Source organism: Trachurus trachurus, assembly GCF_905171665.1.
Source record: "Trachurus trachurus genome assembly, chromosome: 15".
NCBI lineage: Eukaryota > Metazoa > Chordata > Actinopteri > Carangiformes > Carangidae > Trachurus > Trachurus trachurus.
Window position 1 is genome coordinate 11,787,406 of NC_139906.1, and position 20,815 is coordinate 11,808,220.

At 42.4% G+C, this 20,815-nt stretch overlaps 1 protein-coding gene across 1 annotated transcript in view; it reads left to right on the plus strand.

The window, feature by feature from the left end:
* Window positions 1-14,043: 14,043 nt before the first annotated feature.
* Window positions 14,044-20,815, plus strand: part of LOC310998606 (glutamate receptor ionotropic, delta-1-like) — a gene marked incomplete at both ends in the record, with an annotated part of 223,310 nt that continues 216,538 nt past the window's right edge. Inside the window, 2 exons of the mRNA XM_083988739.1 lie at window positions 14,044-14,122; window positions 15,738-15,893. Coding sequence (XP_083844865.1) covers window positions 14,044-14,122; window positions 15,738-15,893 — 235 coding nt within the window. The remainder of the gene's footprint in view (window positions 14,123-15,737; window positions 15,894-20,815) is intronic.

The window sequence follows — 20,815 nt, forward strand, 5'->3', positions numbered from 1 at the left end:
GTGCCCCGCAAGAGTCTGAGACTGATGCTGAGATCAGGCTATCTGGCTACTGTAGGGGATCAGCAACTGGATAATGAAACTCTCCTGCAGACAGGCACGCAGACCCTCATGCCCACAAGAAAGCACAAACTGCCAGAAAGACACACACATGCACACACGCGCGCATAGACACATATACACCGACACACACAGAACTGTTCCATGACTGATCAGCTTTTCTTTCTCAGTTGCCAGATTGCCAGGTCTGGAAGTGGCGGTGGTAGTTGTGCTGTGTTGCAGGGGGAGAGTCAGTGAAATAGGAGAGAGTGAGGGAGTAATTTCACCGCTGGTTTATCAAACACCTCCACAGTCAATCTCTGGCTCTCACCAGCCTCATCACCGCATGGAGCAAATCCTCTCTATCAGTTTTCCTTGTCATCCTCTGTCTAATGAGCTGCTGGATTGCGTGTGCTGTGGGCATTATTGTACAGAATTATACGCAGTGCCATCTTGATGCTGTTATATTTTGCTTTTAAAGGAATTTTGGATTCCTACATTCATGTGCAAATCAGTGCTGCTGTGCCACATGAGCACTAACAAGGCAGCAGCTTCTTGGCATTTTAGTCATGCAGAAAATAATATTTATTATTGTTTGAACTCATTGCACAGTTCATCAGTGAATAGATCAATGCAAGAATTGGCTCTCATTTGAGATAATGGCACAAAGAGGATATTTTATGTTGAGTTTTATTTCAAATTAATGCGCCTGAAAGCATCTCATCTCACACAAATTTAAAATGTAGATTAAAACGGAGGTTTTAGGAAATACACAGACATGGTTTACCTCCTTCACACTGCTGCATTAAAGCCGGGCAGACTGCACAGAGCTCTCTTAATTAAATATCAGGCTTTCATGCAAGTTCAAATATGCAGCGTGTCAGAAGGTAGTGGACATGCTAATTGCTTTAGCGCCATTCACTGGGTGAGCTCGTCTTGGCCAGCTTGCAAGAGCGGAGAAGAGTGGCTGTTAGCTGTCTGAACACAGGACATGATGTCTTTTGAAAAGTCACTTCATTTGCATTTTATCCCGGGGGCCAAAGAGCAGTGGTTGAAGGCTAACACACTCCCACACACACACTCCCACCACCCATACAAAGCCCATGCACCCCACACCCACATCTATGACAACACAAGCAATTACAGAAAACAAACTGGGAATCGTGTTAGTTATTTGTTCTTTTGGACCTCTTCAAAATGTCTTCGACTTTAAGCAAAACTCAGCGACTGCACTCACAGCAGGGTGGTAACTGACAAGAGTCGGCGCCTTTTCTTCACTGTTGGGGAGGCTCAGTTGGTATTTTTGTTGGTATTCTTCAGAAATCAGACAAAGAACCACAATCAGGCTTCGATCTAGCCCTAAATCTTTCAGCACACTGATGCACACCAGCTGTTTGAGGAATCAATCCAGACTGTGAATTGACTTCAGGCGATTCATGGAGCTTAACAAGTTTGTTCATACATTTTGTTTTAAGATGTTTTTACTTGAAGACTAAAAGCAGTCTGCTTTATTCAGAAATATTAAGTGGCATTTTTGTATTTCCAAGTTCTTACTGCTAATTATGGGATGTTTTGTTTGTCGCTTCTCAGATTGCATTAGTTGGCAGCTGCTTTGAGAGCCAGCTAAGTACAGACCAGTATGAGCTTGAAGTCCATCAAAATGAAAACACATTGTAACACTCTCCAGCAAACCATACAGTATTCAGCTTTTTTTTTTCAGTCAAAAGACTCGCCTAATGAAATCTATCTAAAGAGAAAGCATTAGTGCAAGTTGGCAACATATCACTATCACAAATCTCTATGTTTAGCCTTTACAATCCATTCATCCTTTTATATTCTGGTACTTATGTTCAGCCTGATGCTACCATCACCTGGTCCCACATAACAGTCCAGATCCATCTCCTCCTACTCTCTACCATTCTTTCTTTCTTTTTTGCTTTATTTATTGCTTTCTATCTTGCTTGCTTTCTTTCTTCATGCAAAGAAATGGCGACATGAATGCCACTCTCTGTCTGAGCGTCCATCTATCCTATACAGATAAACTCTTTGCTTATTTCATCCGCTCGCACCACGGTTCATTCATTTGGTCACTAGTTGCCATAGGTAAGGGTTGCAATACAGACTGAGTGGTAAATTGACCCTTCGCCAACTCCTCCCACAAACGGCTATTGTCCAATCCTACGTTAGCAACCGTAACTATAGGCCTGGCAAGCGTTCCGCAGTGAGTCATTACGTTTGCTTTTGTGGACACATTTTGAGACTAGGATGAAAAACATTTGTTTGTAGAGAAGGATGTTGTTGCTGCTGCTGCTACTATGGCGGTGGTGGCGGCGGCAGCAGCAATATAGAGATGTTCAGATACGAGCGGACTTTTTTTTCGACTTGAGCAAGTGTAAATATGGGGATAAACATATGTTCACCTCCAAAATGACAGCTGTACTTTTACGGCTTTTACCTGGGCTTTTAGGCGAGGGATCCTCCAGGCAGGGACTGCTTTCACTGACTGATACAGCGGTGGGAGAGAAAAAAACAGCAGCGAAAGCTGTATGTGGTTCACAATTGCCCAAAAACTTGCAGTTTGACAACGTTTCATGACCAGTGAGATGACGTAAGTCTTTGTGGGTTGATAGACGGTAAAATTACCGGTCCTTACTGCTGCTCTGTACATTGTCCAGTCGTGTCGTTGAACAGATGTTTTATCCTCCTGCGCGAGTCACGTCACTGAAAACTATGAATGGTCTTTGTGACTTCTTCTCTCTATTATCTCAGAACAGTTTATCCAGACATTTGCTGATATTTCCTTTGAAATCGATACCAAATATTGCCAGGAGCATGGCTGGGAGTGAAAGCTTGCCCGGCGTAGCAACAGTAACCAAGGGGGCGGGGCTTACGCAAAGGGTCAATTGAGAGATTTGCCTTTAGGCTTAACTCCTTGTTCACCACAATGGTCTGGAAAAATGCCAACATCGCTGCTGAAGCTGCACCAGACCAGCCTTCCCTGAGATGTGCACTTGAACTTCTTCGCTCAGAGCATCCAGGCTTCTTCACTCAGCTGCAAACTGCTATAGTCCATGCCGGAGGTCATGGTCTGAAGATCAACATCATCTTCAAAGAGCACAGAACCAATTCGGCGGGCCTCTAACTGGACGGTTCCCTCTCTCTCTAGCTGCTGCTCTCAGACATGGAATTTGCGGAAGTTATGGTGAAAAGCATTTCAGTGCAACTTTGACCGTCTGTTCAGCACTGACTCACCAATCAGAGGAGAGGATCAAACTGCTAAAAAAAGCACCCTGTTATTCCTAAGGCTCCTGAATGAAGTGTGAGAGAGATGTAAAACTATTTGTTATGGTGATATCAACATATTGGACATGAGAACACACAACAAATCTTCATATGGAAATATCACAAGCCTCTTCAACATATATTTGGGTGTTCGTCGACGTCTTGCCTTCTGGCCCCCAAAATGTGAGAATTGACAAAATAAATCTGTAATTTGCAGGCTCCCTAGATTGAAATCCATGTGGTTTTATGAGCTGTTCCCTCAGATGTCTTACAGTGATGAAACTAGCTTTCGATTTGCATAATACCACCCCTACCTGGTACCAGTAGTAGGGGTGGGGCGGGGCAAGCAGTGGCCGATCTGCGTTTAAAGGGACAGGCTTTGAAACCAGCCGTTCTGAACAGGGCTGTTTTGAGCGCATGAAAATGGAGCCATGATGTTTGATCCTTGGGGTGTTTTGACCACAGCATGTCACGGAACTATTTTAATTTGTGAAAATAATATGTCTTCTTTAATGCTGCAACATCTGGAGAATTAAATGAACATGGACAGTTTATAGTGGAAATGATACTACAACATGCTTCCTATATTTGCCTTTGTATGTGAAGATCACATTAGTCAAGATGTGTGTTTTTTAAAGTGAATTTTTGAGGACAAAAGAAAAACTGCTTCACCATTGTAGACATTGATTCATCGCTGACTTTAACTGATGGAATCCGAGAGATTTCTGTTCATTTTAAGTGCTGTTCAATTTTCATTGTTTAATGCTCTCCCCCGCTGAGGAGCTTGTTGTTATTATCGTTCAACCTCAACATGAAAAAATGACTGAAATTGGAATCATTCAGTTTTCTGCATGCAAGGGTAATAAGAAACTTATCTACATCCAGCTGTCATCAAACCTCCCTTATCCTTCAGTGTACCAATTAAACAGAACAAGGTATGCGTGCACATTCAAGGCTCTGCCAACGATTCACCTGTTTGTATTAGCGGTCTCAACAGACTATTTGTGATTCAGCCAGAGGGAGACCATCACTGTGTTTTAGTGTGCGTGTGTCGGTGAGAAATAGAGAGTGATAGAGAGCATGTAAAACAGACTGGGTTCAGACTGGTGCCTCCTCTCACATGCACACACAAGCAGAATCGGAAACAGCTGGGCTCCATCACTTCAGGAGACTAAACCCAAAGGTGTTGAAGCACGACAGTGGCTCAATGCTGAGCTGGTAAAAGATCCTGCAAACCTATATCTTCTTTCTCTCTCTCTAACTCTCTCTCTCGCACACACACGCACACACACACACACACAACACACACACACACTCACACTCATGCCAAACAGAAACGCAGGTGGCAGCTCCCTCGCTGCAACAAGTACGGGTTAAAACTCGACAAGGTGTTAGAAGAAAAGGTAGACCCTGTGGACCGTTTCTCTTGCTGCTTAGCAACATCCACACATACACACTGCTTTCTTAAACTCCTAAATAATGAAATCACATTGCTTTGGTGAAATATTTTCCAGATAAATCTGCACTGCAAATACAGAGATTATTTTTTCTATACTACTATGATTACAATGTCCAGGTTACATTCAAATATCAATAATAAACATATTTTTCAAGCAGTTCCTCCAGGAGCCTCTGAGTTAGGCTTAGAGTAATCCAGCTATTTTAAAGTAAATTGAAAACCCATTTGTGCCATTGATTATGTGTCACCATGTGGCTTAAAGTGAATGCTCTGATCTCACCGAAATATTTCCCCAGAATGGCGATCAAACAGTTGTCACAGCACTCGAGTTAAGCAATGCTTTAAACACATTTAATTGACAACACGGAACCCTTTTTAGATTCAGATATTCCCTGCAGGCAAAAGTGTAAATGAAAAATGCACAAACACACACACACACGTTGTTCCTGACCACACACAGACTATTTGCCTTCCACAGTCATTGTGAATTAATGCTGTTATCTGTCAGCAAGATGTACTGTAGGTTGCCTGTAGCTAAGGTGGACATGGAGACAAAATAGAATATTATCTTCCCCACAGGCTAAAAACACAAGAAAGCTGTTGTCATATACACAAAATTTAAATTGGTTTTATCATCAGCAATGTTTTAACCATCACATCCATGTCTCTACTGTTCTGTGCGCAGACCATTGTCTCATAACAAAATGATGGATGTGGCATAAGCAGATATGTGTTATTGCCAACACCAGTAATGTTTTTTTTTCTACTTTTAGAAACTTTTTAAAAGTTCACTCTGCAGTGCTTTAAAGTTGTTTCCCTACTCAGCCAAAGCTTCATTGATTTTACACATGAACAAAATGAGTGAATTGACATACAAAGGGCTGTTCAGCCTGTGAAAACAGTTGCGTAATAACCTTTATGGCTGTGGAGGAGTTTTGCAAAACGACTTGGAGTCAATACACTCAAAATGAATAGCATCAACAAGAACTACAGAACCTCTGTAAATTTTGTTCTTTTTAGACACAAGATGTTCTGGATATAAGTGCTGGCAGGCTGTCGAGGTGTTGTCTGGGTTTTCAACCGGCTGCCCAAAGATTGGCACTGATTCTGCTCTAAGGGAAGAGCTCATTCCACCACTGCAGGGCCAGACGAGAAGGGAATCTGGAGTGAGATGAGCAACCACAGACTCCTTAGAGACGTTGTATAGTAAGTCGGCCAGAGACAGAGGAGAGAGCTGTGTTTGGGGTTGAGTGCAGAGCGTGATCGTGGCTTGAAGGTAGAAAGGCGCATTTCTCTTCACCGCCCTGGAGGAGAGCACCAAGTCTGGATGCATGTTGCAACACACAGCCCGTATAGTGTGTAAAGGAGGGGGTTGATGTGGGGAAACTGAACATCAGGCAGGCAACATTACTCTGGAATATACAGAGGTTACAGGGCAAGGGCTGTTGTTAGGAGGGAGTTGCAGTCCACCAAGGGACAGGAGTGGATGATTGTTGCCATGCTGTTAAGTTGCAGTATGGGAAATGTCATATCTACTGTAGTATTTCAGGAGTACATTTGAATATAAAAGTCTTTTATGCAGTAAATAAACCACAGATGGAAGAGGTCAGGGTAGATCTAGAGATCCATTTCCTACTGACATTCAGCTCTGGCTTCTTTTAACCATGCAATTATTCCCCTACATTAACCTGGTATGTATTATTGTAACCTACAACACCGTAAACTCAAACCTAGTCCTGATTGTGCCTAAATCTGTTCAAACCTTGACCATGGCACTGATTATTCAAAAAGCTTTGATCTGTTTTAACCAGCCTGACAAAGGTGCATTAAGATGCTCAGGAAGCAAACAGACAAGCACTGGATTTTGTAGTTGAATTTGGAGGATTGTCACTGTGATTATTTTTTGATCAGTGTTTGCGGGTCCCCTAACTTCCTCAAATTGCTGCAATGCGTATCTAAATTTGTCTCGGTCAAAACAGCTCTGCACCTGGCAGTGCTCTCATTCTGTCATTCACTAATACTCATGTTCAGAGAGGACTGAAGATAATAATTGTATGCAAATGAAGGAAAGGAATGCTCTGCTACTGTATTGCACCTTTCTCCTCTGAGTGAACGGTCACTCCTATCTGCGGGGGAGCCCCTTTCACTCTGAATGACAGCTGCGTCAAGTAATGCACATTTATCGGACTATTCATGACTTTGCCATTACTGTTAAGTCTTGGTGATGTGTATTTAAAATGATCTAAGGCCTCCCTAAGCGAGATAATATCCTGCTCCAATCATGTTTGTGTCACTGAATGGATCGCTTGGCACCTTGTCATCAAATGTAGTGTGACAGTTAACGTAATAGACCCGCAACACTAGACTATATCATCTGCCAATTAATTAATCCAATACAGCCTGGCTAGGCCTATTAAATCCCATTCTAATTAATCAGATGCCACCAAGATACTCTGTCACTTACCCCAAATTTGAAGGATAATTACCCAAATGGAAGCCAGTAATATTACTGCAGATATTTTTTTTTAAATAATATGTGCTTTTAAATAAGGAAATGAGGCATATTCCTGCATATTCTCAGTATGGAACTGACAGATTTACCGCGGTGTTAATAAATCTTGGCTGTGAGCGGAAACCAGCTGCTAGGGGACATTTTTACATATGAACTCTGGTTACTGAGTTTTAGAATGAGCTTCACAAGTAGTAGAGTGAGAGGTGCACATTTGGAGCCAATGCAAGGAAATCTAGTTCGGTTTCATATAAGAAACACTTATTGTGTTAGATTAGACCCAGGGTTTAAACTTCTTTAAAGTATAGGCTTCTGTGCTAAAGGAATGGGAGGAACCCTGAAGAGTTCAAATGACCAGAAACTGAGCTGAATACTAAGGCTCTTGTCATCTCTACCTCTTACGCACAGTATGAGGGAGAGAGGTCTTTTCAAGCATGTCTGTCAAGGTAGCAGCAAGCAGATAAAAAAGGAAGAGAGTGAGACTGTGACAGCATGAGAGAGAATGAAAAGGGAAAGATGAAAATGAGAGAGACAGAGAGAGCGTCAGATACTTTGTTAGTTCTCTTCACTGGGGCCAACTAAAACCTTGGCTTCTTTATAAATAGATTAAAAACGGTGTTTGTTGGGAACTGTGCTGCCTGTCTGTCCAGTTCCTCTACCTCCTCCTTCACTGTATTCTCTGTCTTTATCGTTCAATTTCTGTACACGGTGATAATGAACTCAAGTGCAGCCTATCATCTATGGAGTTTACCTCTTCAGGTTTAAACTATACCCACTGCTTTGTGTAATGTTTATTCCAAACATATTGCACAGTGAATGATGATACTTTTCATGTGCAGCTGCTGGACCAAAGCCTGCTGCTGGGAAAGCAATTTGCACATTGCATTCAGATTCTTTTGTTTTGCATAATGGACACAGAAGTTGAAAACTTTCAAAAGCATTTGTCTGCAAACATCATTTTGAGATTGCTTTTTATTTTTTACCTGTGATCCCAGGCACCAAAATGTGGATAATTGGAATAATAGATGTTTAGCAGGTGGTAGCAGAGCTTTTTACACCTCAGATAGGCCTCTCTTTTTCTTGCCACTGTGTGTTCTCTATGGTTTACCTTTGGTGGTTTTTCTTTTATTCCTGTATTTAATAATGAATCAGATTGACCTGCTCTTAAAAACTAAAATACTCAAAGGATTTTGTTGTTGCCCTCATTTGCAAGGCATACCTCTTTGCAGGTAGATTTCTGAGTATATCTCTCCTAATTGGCTCCCCTTTCAAAACCTCATCCACTAATGACTGTCTTGCAGGCACAGCTGGAGTGAAATGCAGCTGACACAGTGGATTCAATAGCGCTGCTCGCGGCACCTAAAACAAATGGCTGAACAGTTGCTATTAAGGCTATAAATTCTAAACATCTCTGCAGGGGGAATTAGTGTTTTGCAGATCTTGCTTATTCTGGACACTGTGGAGGCTGCGCTGGCTACAAAATTTTCATTTCATTGTGAATTCATGTGCAGATTTTTCAAATTAATACCACTATTAAAGTCAACAAGAGGTTTCAGATTCTTGGAACTGCCGGCATTTTTATTTTTTTCTACTTTCAGTTTGAGGAGGGATTTCATTAGACAGGCAGCGAGACAGACAAGCAGGCAGGCAGACAGGCAGCCAGGTAAACAAACTGTCTATTTGATACACCATGCCCCCACAGACCTGTGTAAACAATGAAATGTGGACAACAAAAATAGAAAACAGTGGCCACATCTGACATCTGTGCTTTTCCTCTTTTTATTTTTTTAACAGTAACGAGTAACCACGGTCCTCTCCCAGTTGGACATGGACATGTTGATGAGGCACATGGTTAGAGAATAGGGAAAATAACACAACAATAAATCCAGCTGGAGGCTGGAGCAACCTTTTTTTTTTTTTTTTCATTTTTCAAACCACAATTGATAATGAAACCACTCTCTTTTGTAGGCAGTAGTACATATGTTTTGTTTTCAAAACTATTTTTTCCCCACATTTGCTCGTTTGGAGAGTAGAATAGAGTGAGATGGATTCAAATCTATATTGCATGTGCTGTGGAAAGGTTTGGACCAAATCTGGGGGAAGAAATGTCTCCAAAAATAACACAAAATATAAGTCAGATCTAATAGTACAGAAGCAGCAACCACACCACAACAGGTCTACAGTCCATGGGCAAGACTATGTATCAAGGTTGCATACCTGAATAAGACTGAATCCAGAGTTATGTCTGTGGCTGGCAAACTCCCAAAGCTCTGATCTTGCAGCTGTCAAAATTCTCCAGGGTAAACCAGATACACCTTCCTTTCTCCCTGTTTCAGACCTTTTGTCCACTGGTATAATTTTTCCATATATGTTTCATACATTTATTACCTAGTACATATTTCACTAAGGTTCAGTACGGTGTAATGTTTAAATTTATAATGATGTGGGTAGTCAACAATTCACTCATTGAAATTCAGAGTCTGTGATGGAGGTTGTGCTTATTCTCCCATAACATGATTAATCTATAATGTTACCTCAGGCTGTGTATTTGGAAAAGAGTCTTGCTTATTCACCTCTAGTACTGCAGACACTTATTGCTATTCCCTGCACATTTCTGGTTGACATGAATGGATTTTCAACTTGTCTGAGATTTAACCCTTCTCCAAATTGCTGCAGGGGGTTCATATAACTATACCCACGGCCACAACAGTGACACAGTGACGGACTCCTCACTCTACTCATAATATAAAGTGTCATCTGCTTCTCTGCAACTACTTTTGGTGAACAAAGTAATTATACCAGTGCACTTGTATTGTTCTTCTGGAGCTCTAAGTGCATTTCTCATTGGTAAGGGTAAGCAACATTAACACAGTGTGTGTATGCTGGACAACTGCAGTAAGTGCCCTAATTATGTTGACTTGCAATACATTTGACTGCGCACTGCCGGCTCCTTTCCATATACAATGGGTATGTTAGGCTAAAGGCTAATGAAGTAATTAAACAGACTCAGACTTATTCTGTAGCACACTGCTTGTTGTTGAATCATGTACAGGGATACAGGTAAACAATATACGTAGCTACTGTTGGCAATTACCTGTAAGGATTACCATGTTGAGTCAAAAACGGGTGCAGTGAATATAATGGCACTAATAGTCCAACCAATCAATGAAGAGGCAGCTACACATGATACATGTGTGTGTATTACACTGTGGTGATAATTTCACAAGCAGCAGTGTGCACTTCCCCAAGCCATGCATAAGAAAGTAATTTCAAATTAAACCGAGAGATAGGACTCATCAGAAGGAGCTGAGTATCCTGCACACAAAAGACGCCATTCTATAGAAACAATTAATCACGCTGAGACTTGTGCCATGGGCTTATGGTTAGAAAAGCGTGTTATTTGAGATGAGGGAAAAATTAGTTTATCAAAGAATAGGCCATTAGTAGGAGGTCACCGTGCTGTATAACGGTGGTACTTATCTATTCATGACTAACTGCGGTAGTTTTTTTTTTTTTTTTTTTTTTGGCTCTGCATGTGACAGCTCCTCTTCATCTAAATTCACTTTTTGGCCTTGTTCCAAAAAAGAGGAGAAAAAACCCTGTCTTTCCTTTTCACTCCATTGCTCATAGCCATAAACATTATGACTCAGGTTTGTGTGTGACAATGAAATTCCACCTTCAGCGCCGAGAGCAGGCGTGACCTACCGCCAATGTCTCGGTGACTGTTGGCAGCTTTTTGAGTCTAACTTATGTTGACACGCATGGAAGTCCATGAGGTGCACTCCCCAACTGGGGGTGCCCATGATTGTTCAGTTTTAGAGATAATCATTGGGAGGCAGGAAGGGAGGGGGGGTTTGGACCAAAAGCAGAAACGCTATGAATCAGCTGCGCAAGCTAAAGAGCCCAAAAACAGGTGATTAACCACTGGATGGTGTATTTTCCATGAAAAGGTATTCCCTCTCCGTCAAATGAAATCTACTTACTAATGCATGGAGCTGGCTTACTCATAACACAAAACACACAGGGCCATTCATTCAAATATCTCATAAATACCTTTCTATATGCAGAGAATAAATATGAGAGGACCTATATTATTTTCAGGAGGCCTGTCTGGTATATGGTAATGACTAACATAGGCTAAGATAGCAAAAATTACCACTTAGACTTAAACATATTCCCATATGGAGCTTCAGCTTGTTACATCGCAGCTCACCTGTGAACCAGAAGCAAGACTGTCATTTGGCACAAGATGTATTTCACACACATATTTTTAGTATAATCTATTTCTTTTTATTCCACTTATAATATCTTATGTGAATAAAATATGGTGTTCATTTTATTTTTCTTATGTAGATGTTGTACAAGTCACAAAAGGTGTTGTTCCCACCATCGAGAGAGAGAGCTCTACATCACATGCAGGCGTATTAAACATGAAAAAGCACAGAATGAAGGCGTTTTAAGACCTGTGTGAAATGCCAGTTAAGCCACCAGTTAAAATGAATAATTTATTGATGAAATTGTAGCAACATATTGCTTCATAGATCAAATAAATTAAGATATTTATTCTTCTACTGGGGTGTGATGAATTTTTTATAGTATTTTGGATGCCTGTCAACTTAAAAACCAAATCTCGAGGTTAAGCTTTCTCTTCTGATCCCTTTGGAATGAGCCTTTATTGATCTACATGTGTTACAGGAGCTGTAATTGAGATCAAAGGGAAATAATTAATTTCATGGTATGTTCATGGTATGTTCCTTTCCTCAAAATGTCAAAGCTATTCCTACATATAGCTGTGATATATGGCACTGTGGGCTGCAGCTTGCCTTGACATATACTGTTATGTTCCACTTCTCAGATATCATAACCCATTTTTATGTAAATGATAGACAATGATGGAGCAGCCTGTGTTCACCAGCACAACAAAGAAACGACATGAATTGCCATTTAAAAAAAAAAAAGAAAAGAGAAAAAAAGATGGAGATGTTTTTGCGAAACACAGCTGCAGTATCCACAGGTGGCCAGTAGGGGTAGTGTGTGATTTTACAAAAACTTTAGAGGCACTGATGTTCGTTCCTGCCGCGATGAAACCCATGACTTTGACATGAAAGTGGTGGATTTATTGGGTGGATCGCGGGCTGCGTAAAAGCATTGTTCAAGATGTACAGAAGGATTTGGGAGCAAAACAAACAGTCAACCATAAAGATAATGTGCTGCACAGTGAGACGGTCGCCTCTGGTTGCTCCACAGGTGCCTGTTTTTCCTCGTGCATCTCGCTGAGGGAGCTGTCCTCTGCCGGCGGTGCTGAAAGTTTCTTCCCTGCGCCTCTGACAGACTTAACCAAACAATTAAGAGATATTTCCGTTTTTTATTAAAGTCACGAGAAATATCCTTTAATTGTAAGATTATGCCCATCCAGCAACTCCGTCTCCTCCACGAGTACTTCTTCTCCTCTAGCTCTGCACACGCCTAGTACTATTCAAGCACTGCGAGGCGTGTAACTGCCACCCAATAGAAATGACTGGCACCCTGTAGTCTGATTCACACACAAAAAAACAGCCTGCAATTTAAAAAAAAAGAAAAGAAAACCAACAATGCTTTAAAATCCCGTGATAAAACATACAAGAAAAACGAGGGCGTCAATTTTAATTTTGCCGAATTTGACAAATCGATCAAGTCATGCATCTGTGATAAAACACTGAGCTATTCTATGTTCTTCTGCAAAAAAAAAAAAAAAATGCTCCTCCGTTAACTCGCGTCCAACTGTTCCCCGGTTGACTCAGGCGCTGTGGCTCGTGTCACGTCTGTTCTGTCCACCTCATCCGTCAGCCCTGGCTGAGGAGCATGCTGTGTGGAAATCCCTTCTCTCTGCCACATCAGCTGCGGGTCCGTGCGCTGGAAATCAAAAAGAAAGATCAGCTCGTCTCGGTCTCTGTGCTGTGACTGTCTCGCATCTTCTCTGGAAAACGCCAACTTCTCCAAAAGTAAACACCGCCGTCGAGTTTTTCTCACCTCTGGTTTTGGCTTATGCGCGTTTGCCACGCACCCGTCTTTCTTTTCAATGAGGCAGAGGGAGTTTTTTTCTTTTGCTTTTCTCTGTGTGCGTGTGTGTGTGTGTGTGCTGCTTTGCCTGTTGTAACCTCCAACCTCCAATCATGTGTTTAGTTATCGGCTCCCCAAGCGTCTTTCTCCGGCAAGTCCAAATCATTTCTACCAGGTTTGTCGGGACAGCAGCCGAGTCGTGAAGTCTCTGCAGTCACGTGATGGAGACAGTACTGAAGAGTGTGTTTTTTTTCGGAGTGTGTAGCCTATGTGCGTGTATCTCCGTGTGTAGTTAGAGGGGTGTCCCTCCTCCGCATTTTTTTTTTTTTTGCAGCTTGCCATGCTTTAGACGCCGGAGCGCAGGGAGAGAGGCGAGAGTGAGAGGTAACGCCGGTCTCTCTCACCGGGCTACCTGTCTTTTCAGTATTACCCCGGGTCCCCGTCGGTTCCTCCGCGTCTGTTTTTCTTTTGGAGTCCACCTTTCCCTGTGGTCGTCTTGTTTTTTGTTGGACAAAATAAAAGCTGTGATCGTTTCTGTAGCTTTTCATGCGGGTCTGATCTGCCAAGAGGAGGAGGAGGACAGTGGTTCTGTTTTGCACTGGGGTTTTGATCATCTTCTCTTTTTTTCTCCTTTTTTTTTCTTGGGTGCTCCGTTTCGACAGAAGGCTATAGGACAGCCGAGCAGAGCTTGGATGAGCCGCCTCGCTGAAATCCCGAGATGGAGTTGCTGCTGATCTGCCTTTCCCTGTGGATATTGCAATGCAATTCGGCCAGAGCGGACTCCATCATACACATCGGTAAGCGTCCGATAAAACAACATGCTGTGGTTTAGACAGGTGGAAAGGGAAGGCGTGCGGAAATAAAGCTCAGCCGGCGCATACTGCGTTGATCACAGGATTTTGGTGAGAGGGCGGGATAAATAGTCTATTCAGCTCGCATCCTGTGTTTAAGCAACACCTTGACTCTCAAGCGAGTTGAAAAGTTGCTGTTTTGTTAATGGCAATACCTCTGACCTTTACTAGGGAGATGTGTTGTCAGCGATTATTTACTACTAGTTATATGTCACCCTGTTTTTGCAGGCAGTCACTTTTCGACGGCAGACCACTGCATTAATGTTGGCTTCACATCTAAACCTCATCACTGCCGGCCTGTAAATTGCAATTCTGTATTCAAACCACGGATTACAGTAACCGTGGAGGCCTGTTTCGGGCAAGCTTAGGCGAAATTAAGACCCAGCAGCCAAAGGGACGAGGCTTTTTTAGACCAAGGTACCTCTTGTCTGTACCCGACGAGCCTCAACTTTCGCCGGGACGTGACTGCAATGTCAATAACAAGACAGAGGGAATGTCAGTGGAGTTTCGTTTTAGAGATGCAAAACGCATAGAGCCTCTTTGTGCTCAAACTTCAAACCAGAGCAGAGCTTCCTCTCCCTTTTTTTCTTCTCCAGAAATCGAAAAGGTTTTAAACTCATCATGGCATTCCGCTGGTTCTGATTTGATGTTTGACGTTTGTCCTTAAACATGGCATTACGGTATTGCTTTTCACAGTTTAGAAATTATTCCCCCCCTCCACACACGCGCATGCACCAAATGATTGCCCTGGTTTGTGTCCCTTTTTAATGCACACGGTCACGTATCCACTTATAATGACTGTCTTTGTAATCTAGGATAAAAATGTCAATGTCACTGTGAGCAAATCTCGCCTGTGTGCTCCTCTGCTGCTGCTGCTGCTGCTTCTGCTGCACACAGTTTGCTGCAACAGTCTGGCAAGCAGCAGGTGCTCAGTCACTGGCTTAATACAGCGGTGGGACTTCATCCAGATGATATTGGCTGATGCACCGCATAACGTTTGGGTACCCCAATTATAATTTTCCCTTCCCGAAACCTTCCTCTGTGATATATGTGCGTCTCGCGATAGCAGTTGATGCCATTTCGATAAACAGAGGAAGAAAGCGAGGGGGGGGGGGGGGGGGGGGGGCAGCAGTTGAGCTCCAGTGTGCCTCCCTCCCACACAAGGCCTATACTGTTTAATGTTTAAGGTGCCACTGATCCAGACGTGAAAGACGTTTGTTCTCCAAGTTGCCTGCATCAAACACCACAGCGTCAATGTGAAGAGGCCTGGCCGCTGTCCATGGTGCTGAAGTCTTCAGAGGGCGCACTGGGGACGCACATGTTGCACAACTTCAAGGTTACATGAACCTAGATGACACTTCACGGTGTTGTTCAGATATCAATCACCGTGTCATGCTCTCGGGTCATGCACGTTAAAGAGCTGCTTCAGAAACAGCGACCAAGGCGCAACTCATTCACTTCCGCCCCAACCTGCAACTCCACTGTGCTCTCACACTTGACTCCATCGAGTTTATTCTTACTCTGCAAAAAAATAACTTGTGATCATCATTTCATTGGTCAGGTGCCATATTCGAGGAAAACGCTGTGAGAGATGATGAGATTTTCCAACTTGCCATCTCAGACCTGAGTCTGAACGACGACATTCTGCAGAGCGAGAAAATCACCCACTCTGTGAAACTCATCGAGCCTAACAACCCTTTCCAGGCTGTGCAGGAAGGTAAGTGCGACACCCCCGCCACCCCCCTCCCGAATCCCTCTCTGCAATACCCTGCTCTTTAATTTGATTATTTGGGACTGGCGGGCATGTCAAGGGGAGGGGGGCTGGGGGGAGGGGGCGGGCTCTTTCTCTCAGCGGTGTCTGGTTACGACGAGGCAACAAGTATCAGGCGTAAAAGTCTTCACTGCCCTGATCTAATGGGCCCTGATGCTGCTGCTGTTCACACGTTGATCAGTCAGTGCGATGTCTAGTGGAGCAGGCAGTGATGGCGATCCACGTGTCTGTGTGAGAGAGGAAAATGGCTGTGAGTGTGTGTGTATGTGTGTGTGTCGCCACCTGCAAAGCGCTGTGCCGCTGTATACCATATCAAGGTGTCTTCTATGGTTGAAAAGCTAGGTGGAAGCATTGCGTTAGAGCACAGGAGCTTGGGATAATATATGAAATAAAAATCACTTGAAGACAATCGAATGTAATTTCAGCAACATTAGGGAAAATATATTTCTGGCTTTTATGTCTTTTTTTTCTTTTTTCTTTTTGAAGGATGAGTACCGCAATCTTATTCATACACATTTATCAGCCCTCAGCATTTTTCCTTGAAATGGTTTGTCTGCCTCATTTGGATCCCCCCATAATTGTTGAGGATGCGCACACCTCCGCCAAACAGACAGGAAATTAGCAATGGAATTATTTTAGTCAAGGTTATCGCTCTTAGTCATTGAAAAGTGGACCCATACACTGTTGACTGCAGAAGATATTAAAAAATGTTCTGCTAAAATGAATCATTAAGACTTTAATAGGTTCCTAGGGACCTTCAAAAGCTGTTTATGTCCCCTGCACTTAGTTACCAGCCTGTACTTTTGTCCCCAGTTACACAAAGGCCTGGATGACTCATTGCTATTCATAGTGCCCCTGACAGGCACAGAAAGATGATAATAAGTCCTGCCTTTTGCTATAATTATCCCATGTCATTTAGCTGTGCTTCTTAACAATGTCACAGATATCTGGGATTCTAATTCACATTACCTTTGTAAACCAAAATCCTGATGAGGCTCACGTGAAGTTGACAGGTTCTTAAAGGTACACGGAACGGAAAAGATAGGCCTGTTTGTTGCTGCTGTAGAGGTGAGATAAAAAAAAAAAAAAGTATTACACATGTGCGCGTCAGATAATTTATCATAGCTGTTGCTTGAGATGCAGAAGTGTTGTAATTAAACAGAGTTGCCATCAAATCATGTGCAGTTTGTGCCGAACTGTAATTAATTCAGTAGTATAGTTAGAGATGGAGTGTTTAAAACGTTCCCACTTTAGACCTACGCTTGGTGGAGAATATACAAACTGAAACCATGGTAATTATATATTTTTTTCTTCTGACATCCCCCCACACAACATGCATTCAATGCCACGTCTTGTAAAAAACTTAGGGACTCGTAGGTATTGTTGTTGTTGTAAAAAGGCGTGAACAGTGAAGGTGCGAAGAGAGTTTGTGACTATGTGCTCGTTTTTCTTTGTTGTATACTGAACTGCCTTTCATTGACTTCACATAGGTGTCAGTTCACAGGCCTAATTATTGTTTATGTACAGGCTCCTGGTGATCTTAATGGGGTGGTTAGGGGGCATTTAGTCTCTAGAGAGAGTGAGGAATAATGTTCGGTCTGACGTGAGGATCGATGGGTGGCCCTGGATTCTTGCACTAGACACAAGGCAGGGTGGCGAGTGCTGAGTGACAACTTGGATAAGTTGACCTTTTGCTTTGCTCTTTTGTTCACTGCCATCCCACTGTGAGTGGCAGTCAAGACCTTGGTATTGAATGGCAAAGAAAGGGGGGAGAAGAGAGTGGGCACAAACATGGAAGGAATCAGGGTGAGTGAGGGGAATGAGGATGAGTTGATAGAAAAGGAGGATACAGTGGCTATGGAGAAGATTAAGGGTGAGGAGAGCAATGAGGAGAAGAATAACCATGAGCACTTGCAAATGTGGGGGGGAAATGGAAAAAAAACGGAAGAATAGAATTATGATGAAGACCTGAATAAACATGAGTGGACAAAAGAAGTGCAGGATGTTTAAGATAGGAACGAGTTGATGAGGAAAAATTTGCCAAGCCAGTGAGGGGGGTAGTTGCAGTTGTTTGTCCTTATTTGGCTTCCTTTGTCCTTGCACTGGTGGGACAAATATTAACAAGAATGTCACACAGACACCATGGACACATCAACACTCAACTATTCAGTCCTCCCACATTCTTATCGTTTAAAGATGACAGCTCAAGGCTGGTTGGATATACCGCCTGATCACACAACTGGCAGATGCTGTCCTATTTATAGGCTGGAGCAACTGGAGCGATTGAATAGGGCGATTTCAACACAAGGAGCAAAAAACTTGGTGGAATATCTATCTTTGGTGTCCTGAATGATTGTCATGAGAACCGTGGTTTTGAGATGCCATCAGTTTGTGATACAATCGCAGGAACAAAACCCAACTTGTTGTCATCGCTGCAACACGAGGCATCTGCTTTGCATTTCTTGATCAGTTTAATAGAGATTGAGATGAGGCATTGGCAAGAATAATGAAAGAGGCTGAATCAGATATTTCTTTAATCATGTATAATTCTGTGGAAGGAAAAGTTGAGATGTCTCCAATAATGTGGTGACGCACAATTTAACTGCACATCCTGCCATTCTAATCAGTTTTCATATTTCACCACTTATCCAGTAGCAGTCAGTCAGCAGTCAGCAGGGAAACTGTGGCTCTCACAAGGATTTGAACATTCACAAAGTCTGTAAAAACCATAGAAAGCTGAAGTTCAGAGCACGGTCACAACATTGAAACTAGTTACTGGCTTTAATGTTGTGGCTGATTGGTCATTGACATAAATTAGATTAATGTTTACTCACAGATCTAAAGATTGACACCACTGATTTCCACCCCACCTTTACTTAAAAGGTGATTCCCCCCCCTCTGGGGCCTGATAAGTACGTAAAGATAAGAAACAAAGTTTCTCTAACCTTCCCTGTCTGGCGTTTTGTTCAAAGAATGTGGCAGAAAGGTGAAAGCAAAGCTGTCACCTCCTTGTGTGATTATGTAAATCCAAACCAATGCATATTTCAAGAAAAGTTTATAGATCCATGGTGAGGTGGATTTTTTTTTTCTGTAGTTTCTCAGAGGACATGAGAACAACCTCCTCGGGTAGATTAGCAAATGTAAGGATTCCCCAGTGCACCACCAGCAAGGAGTTATCCCATCTCTCAGAGCAGCTGAGAGGAAAGGATTGTGTGATAGGACGTGGCTGAACCGTTTAGTGTTTGTGCAACAATTTTCCTGTCCGTAAAGCATTGAAGGTGGTAGAGCAAATAATGTAATGCACCATTACCAAAGGTCAAATTGATATTGCTGCAGGTGCATGAATCAAACACAGCTTGAAGCACAAGAAAAGTCAGGGGATCACCAAAGTCATTAGGATTCATCCTCTGGGAACCATGATGTCTGTGCAAAATTTCAGATTGACATATCTAATATAAGACCTGTCAGTCTGGGCCACCATCACAACCTGTGACAAGCAAACTAAAAATACAAATATCAGCCTGAATCGGGAACTATTTAGCATGAACATTGGACATCAACATTATGTGGGGGTTTGCAATGTCTGCTAATTGACTTCAGGCGTTTTAAAGTATATGTATATTATTATATTATTTTTGACATGATGGATTCTCATTGCAATAATAGGAGACACAAAGGAATAAAAAAACCAGACAGCAAACAAAGCCATCCAACCACTCAGGGAGGAGTTTTCTGTACCTCTAATGTGCAGTAATTTGCTGAGTGTTCTGTCCCTCCGAGTCTTCTTCACACACCACACCACTAGTGACCCTCCATTTTCATCTAACCCCTGCCAAGGTAACGTCAAGGAGGATTTAATTCTTTACCCCTTTTCTCCGTTAAGCCAATAGCGCTTGAGCCATTTGCAGTGCAGTCCTTTTCTTTTTTTGTCTTCTTCCTTTGCTCAATCTGCAGTGACAATAGTCAAAATGATGGTTCCTTTGAAAGTGTTGGCATGGGTAATGTAATATCCTCTATCTGATTCTCTGCTCATGACATGTCATTATTTGGTGTGCCCTAAACGTGATGGAATGCTGCCCTTTCACTATTATTGTCCCCCTGAATTTAATAATGCTGCATAAATCTTGGTAATGGATTTGTTTGTGTTTTTATGTCTTTTTACCAGCCCTACACAGAGGGGGGATGATCAGGCCATTTTACCGGCCCCTGTTAATTACCCAGCGGTTATTTTAATCCGTCATAAGCTCCTCAGTGGGCTGTATAAAGGCCTGCTGGTACCTTAATCAGCTAAGTGATGTTGCGGCAGAGGTATACCTTTTACCATTTAATCCCTTCACAATGCAAGGCCACTCAGCATCCATGTAAGTTAACCTTTAGTCAGATGCTTGAGCGTGTGCACAATAGAGCACAAAATCTACAGCAGTGGTTTAGTTCATGCTAAAGAAAACATGTGTTCTTATGTAGAAGAGAAGATGATTAGTAAAGCAGAGTGTTGCTCATTTAAGGTTCAGGTAAAAACAAATTACACATTTCTGTGCAGATGATTTAGGAACCAAAGGCAAAGGGTGAATGTTTTAAATATGATGCCCTCAATAGCTTTTATTCTATTCATCACTGAAGTTCATATCAATCGGCCTCAGACTGATAACATAATGTTGAGATCGTGGCTCTCTGGGTATCTGCAACATAATTTTTTTCCAGCACTCGTTTTTTCCCCCCAGCATTCATTGCTCTTCTTGTCACTGAAGATAGTTCTTTATGACTTTGACTTTAGGTTTGGGATCCTTGTCATGCCGCAGAATAAATTTGGAACAAGACAAACTGATCAGATGCCTCCCTGATGACATTGCGTGGTAGATCAAAGTGTA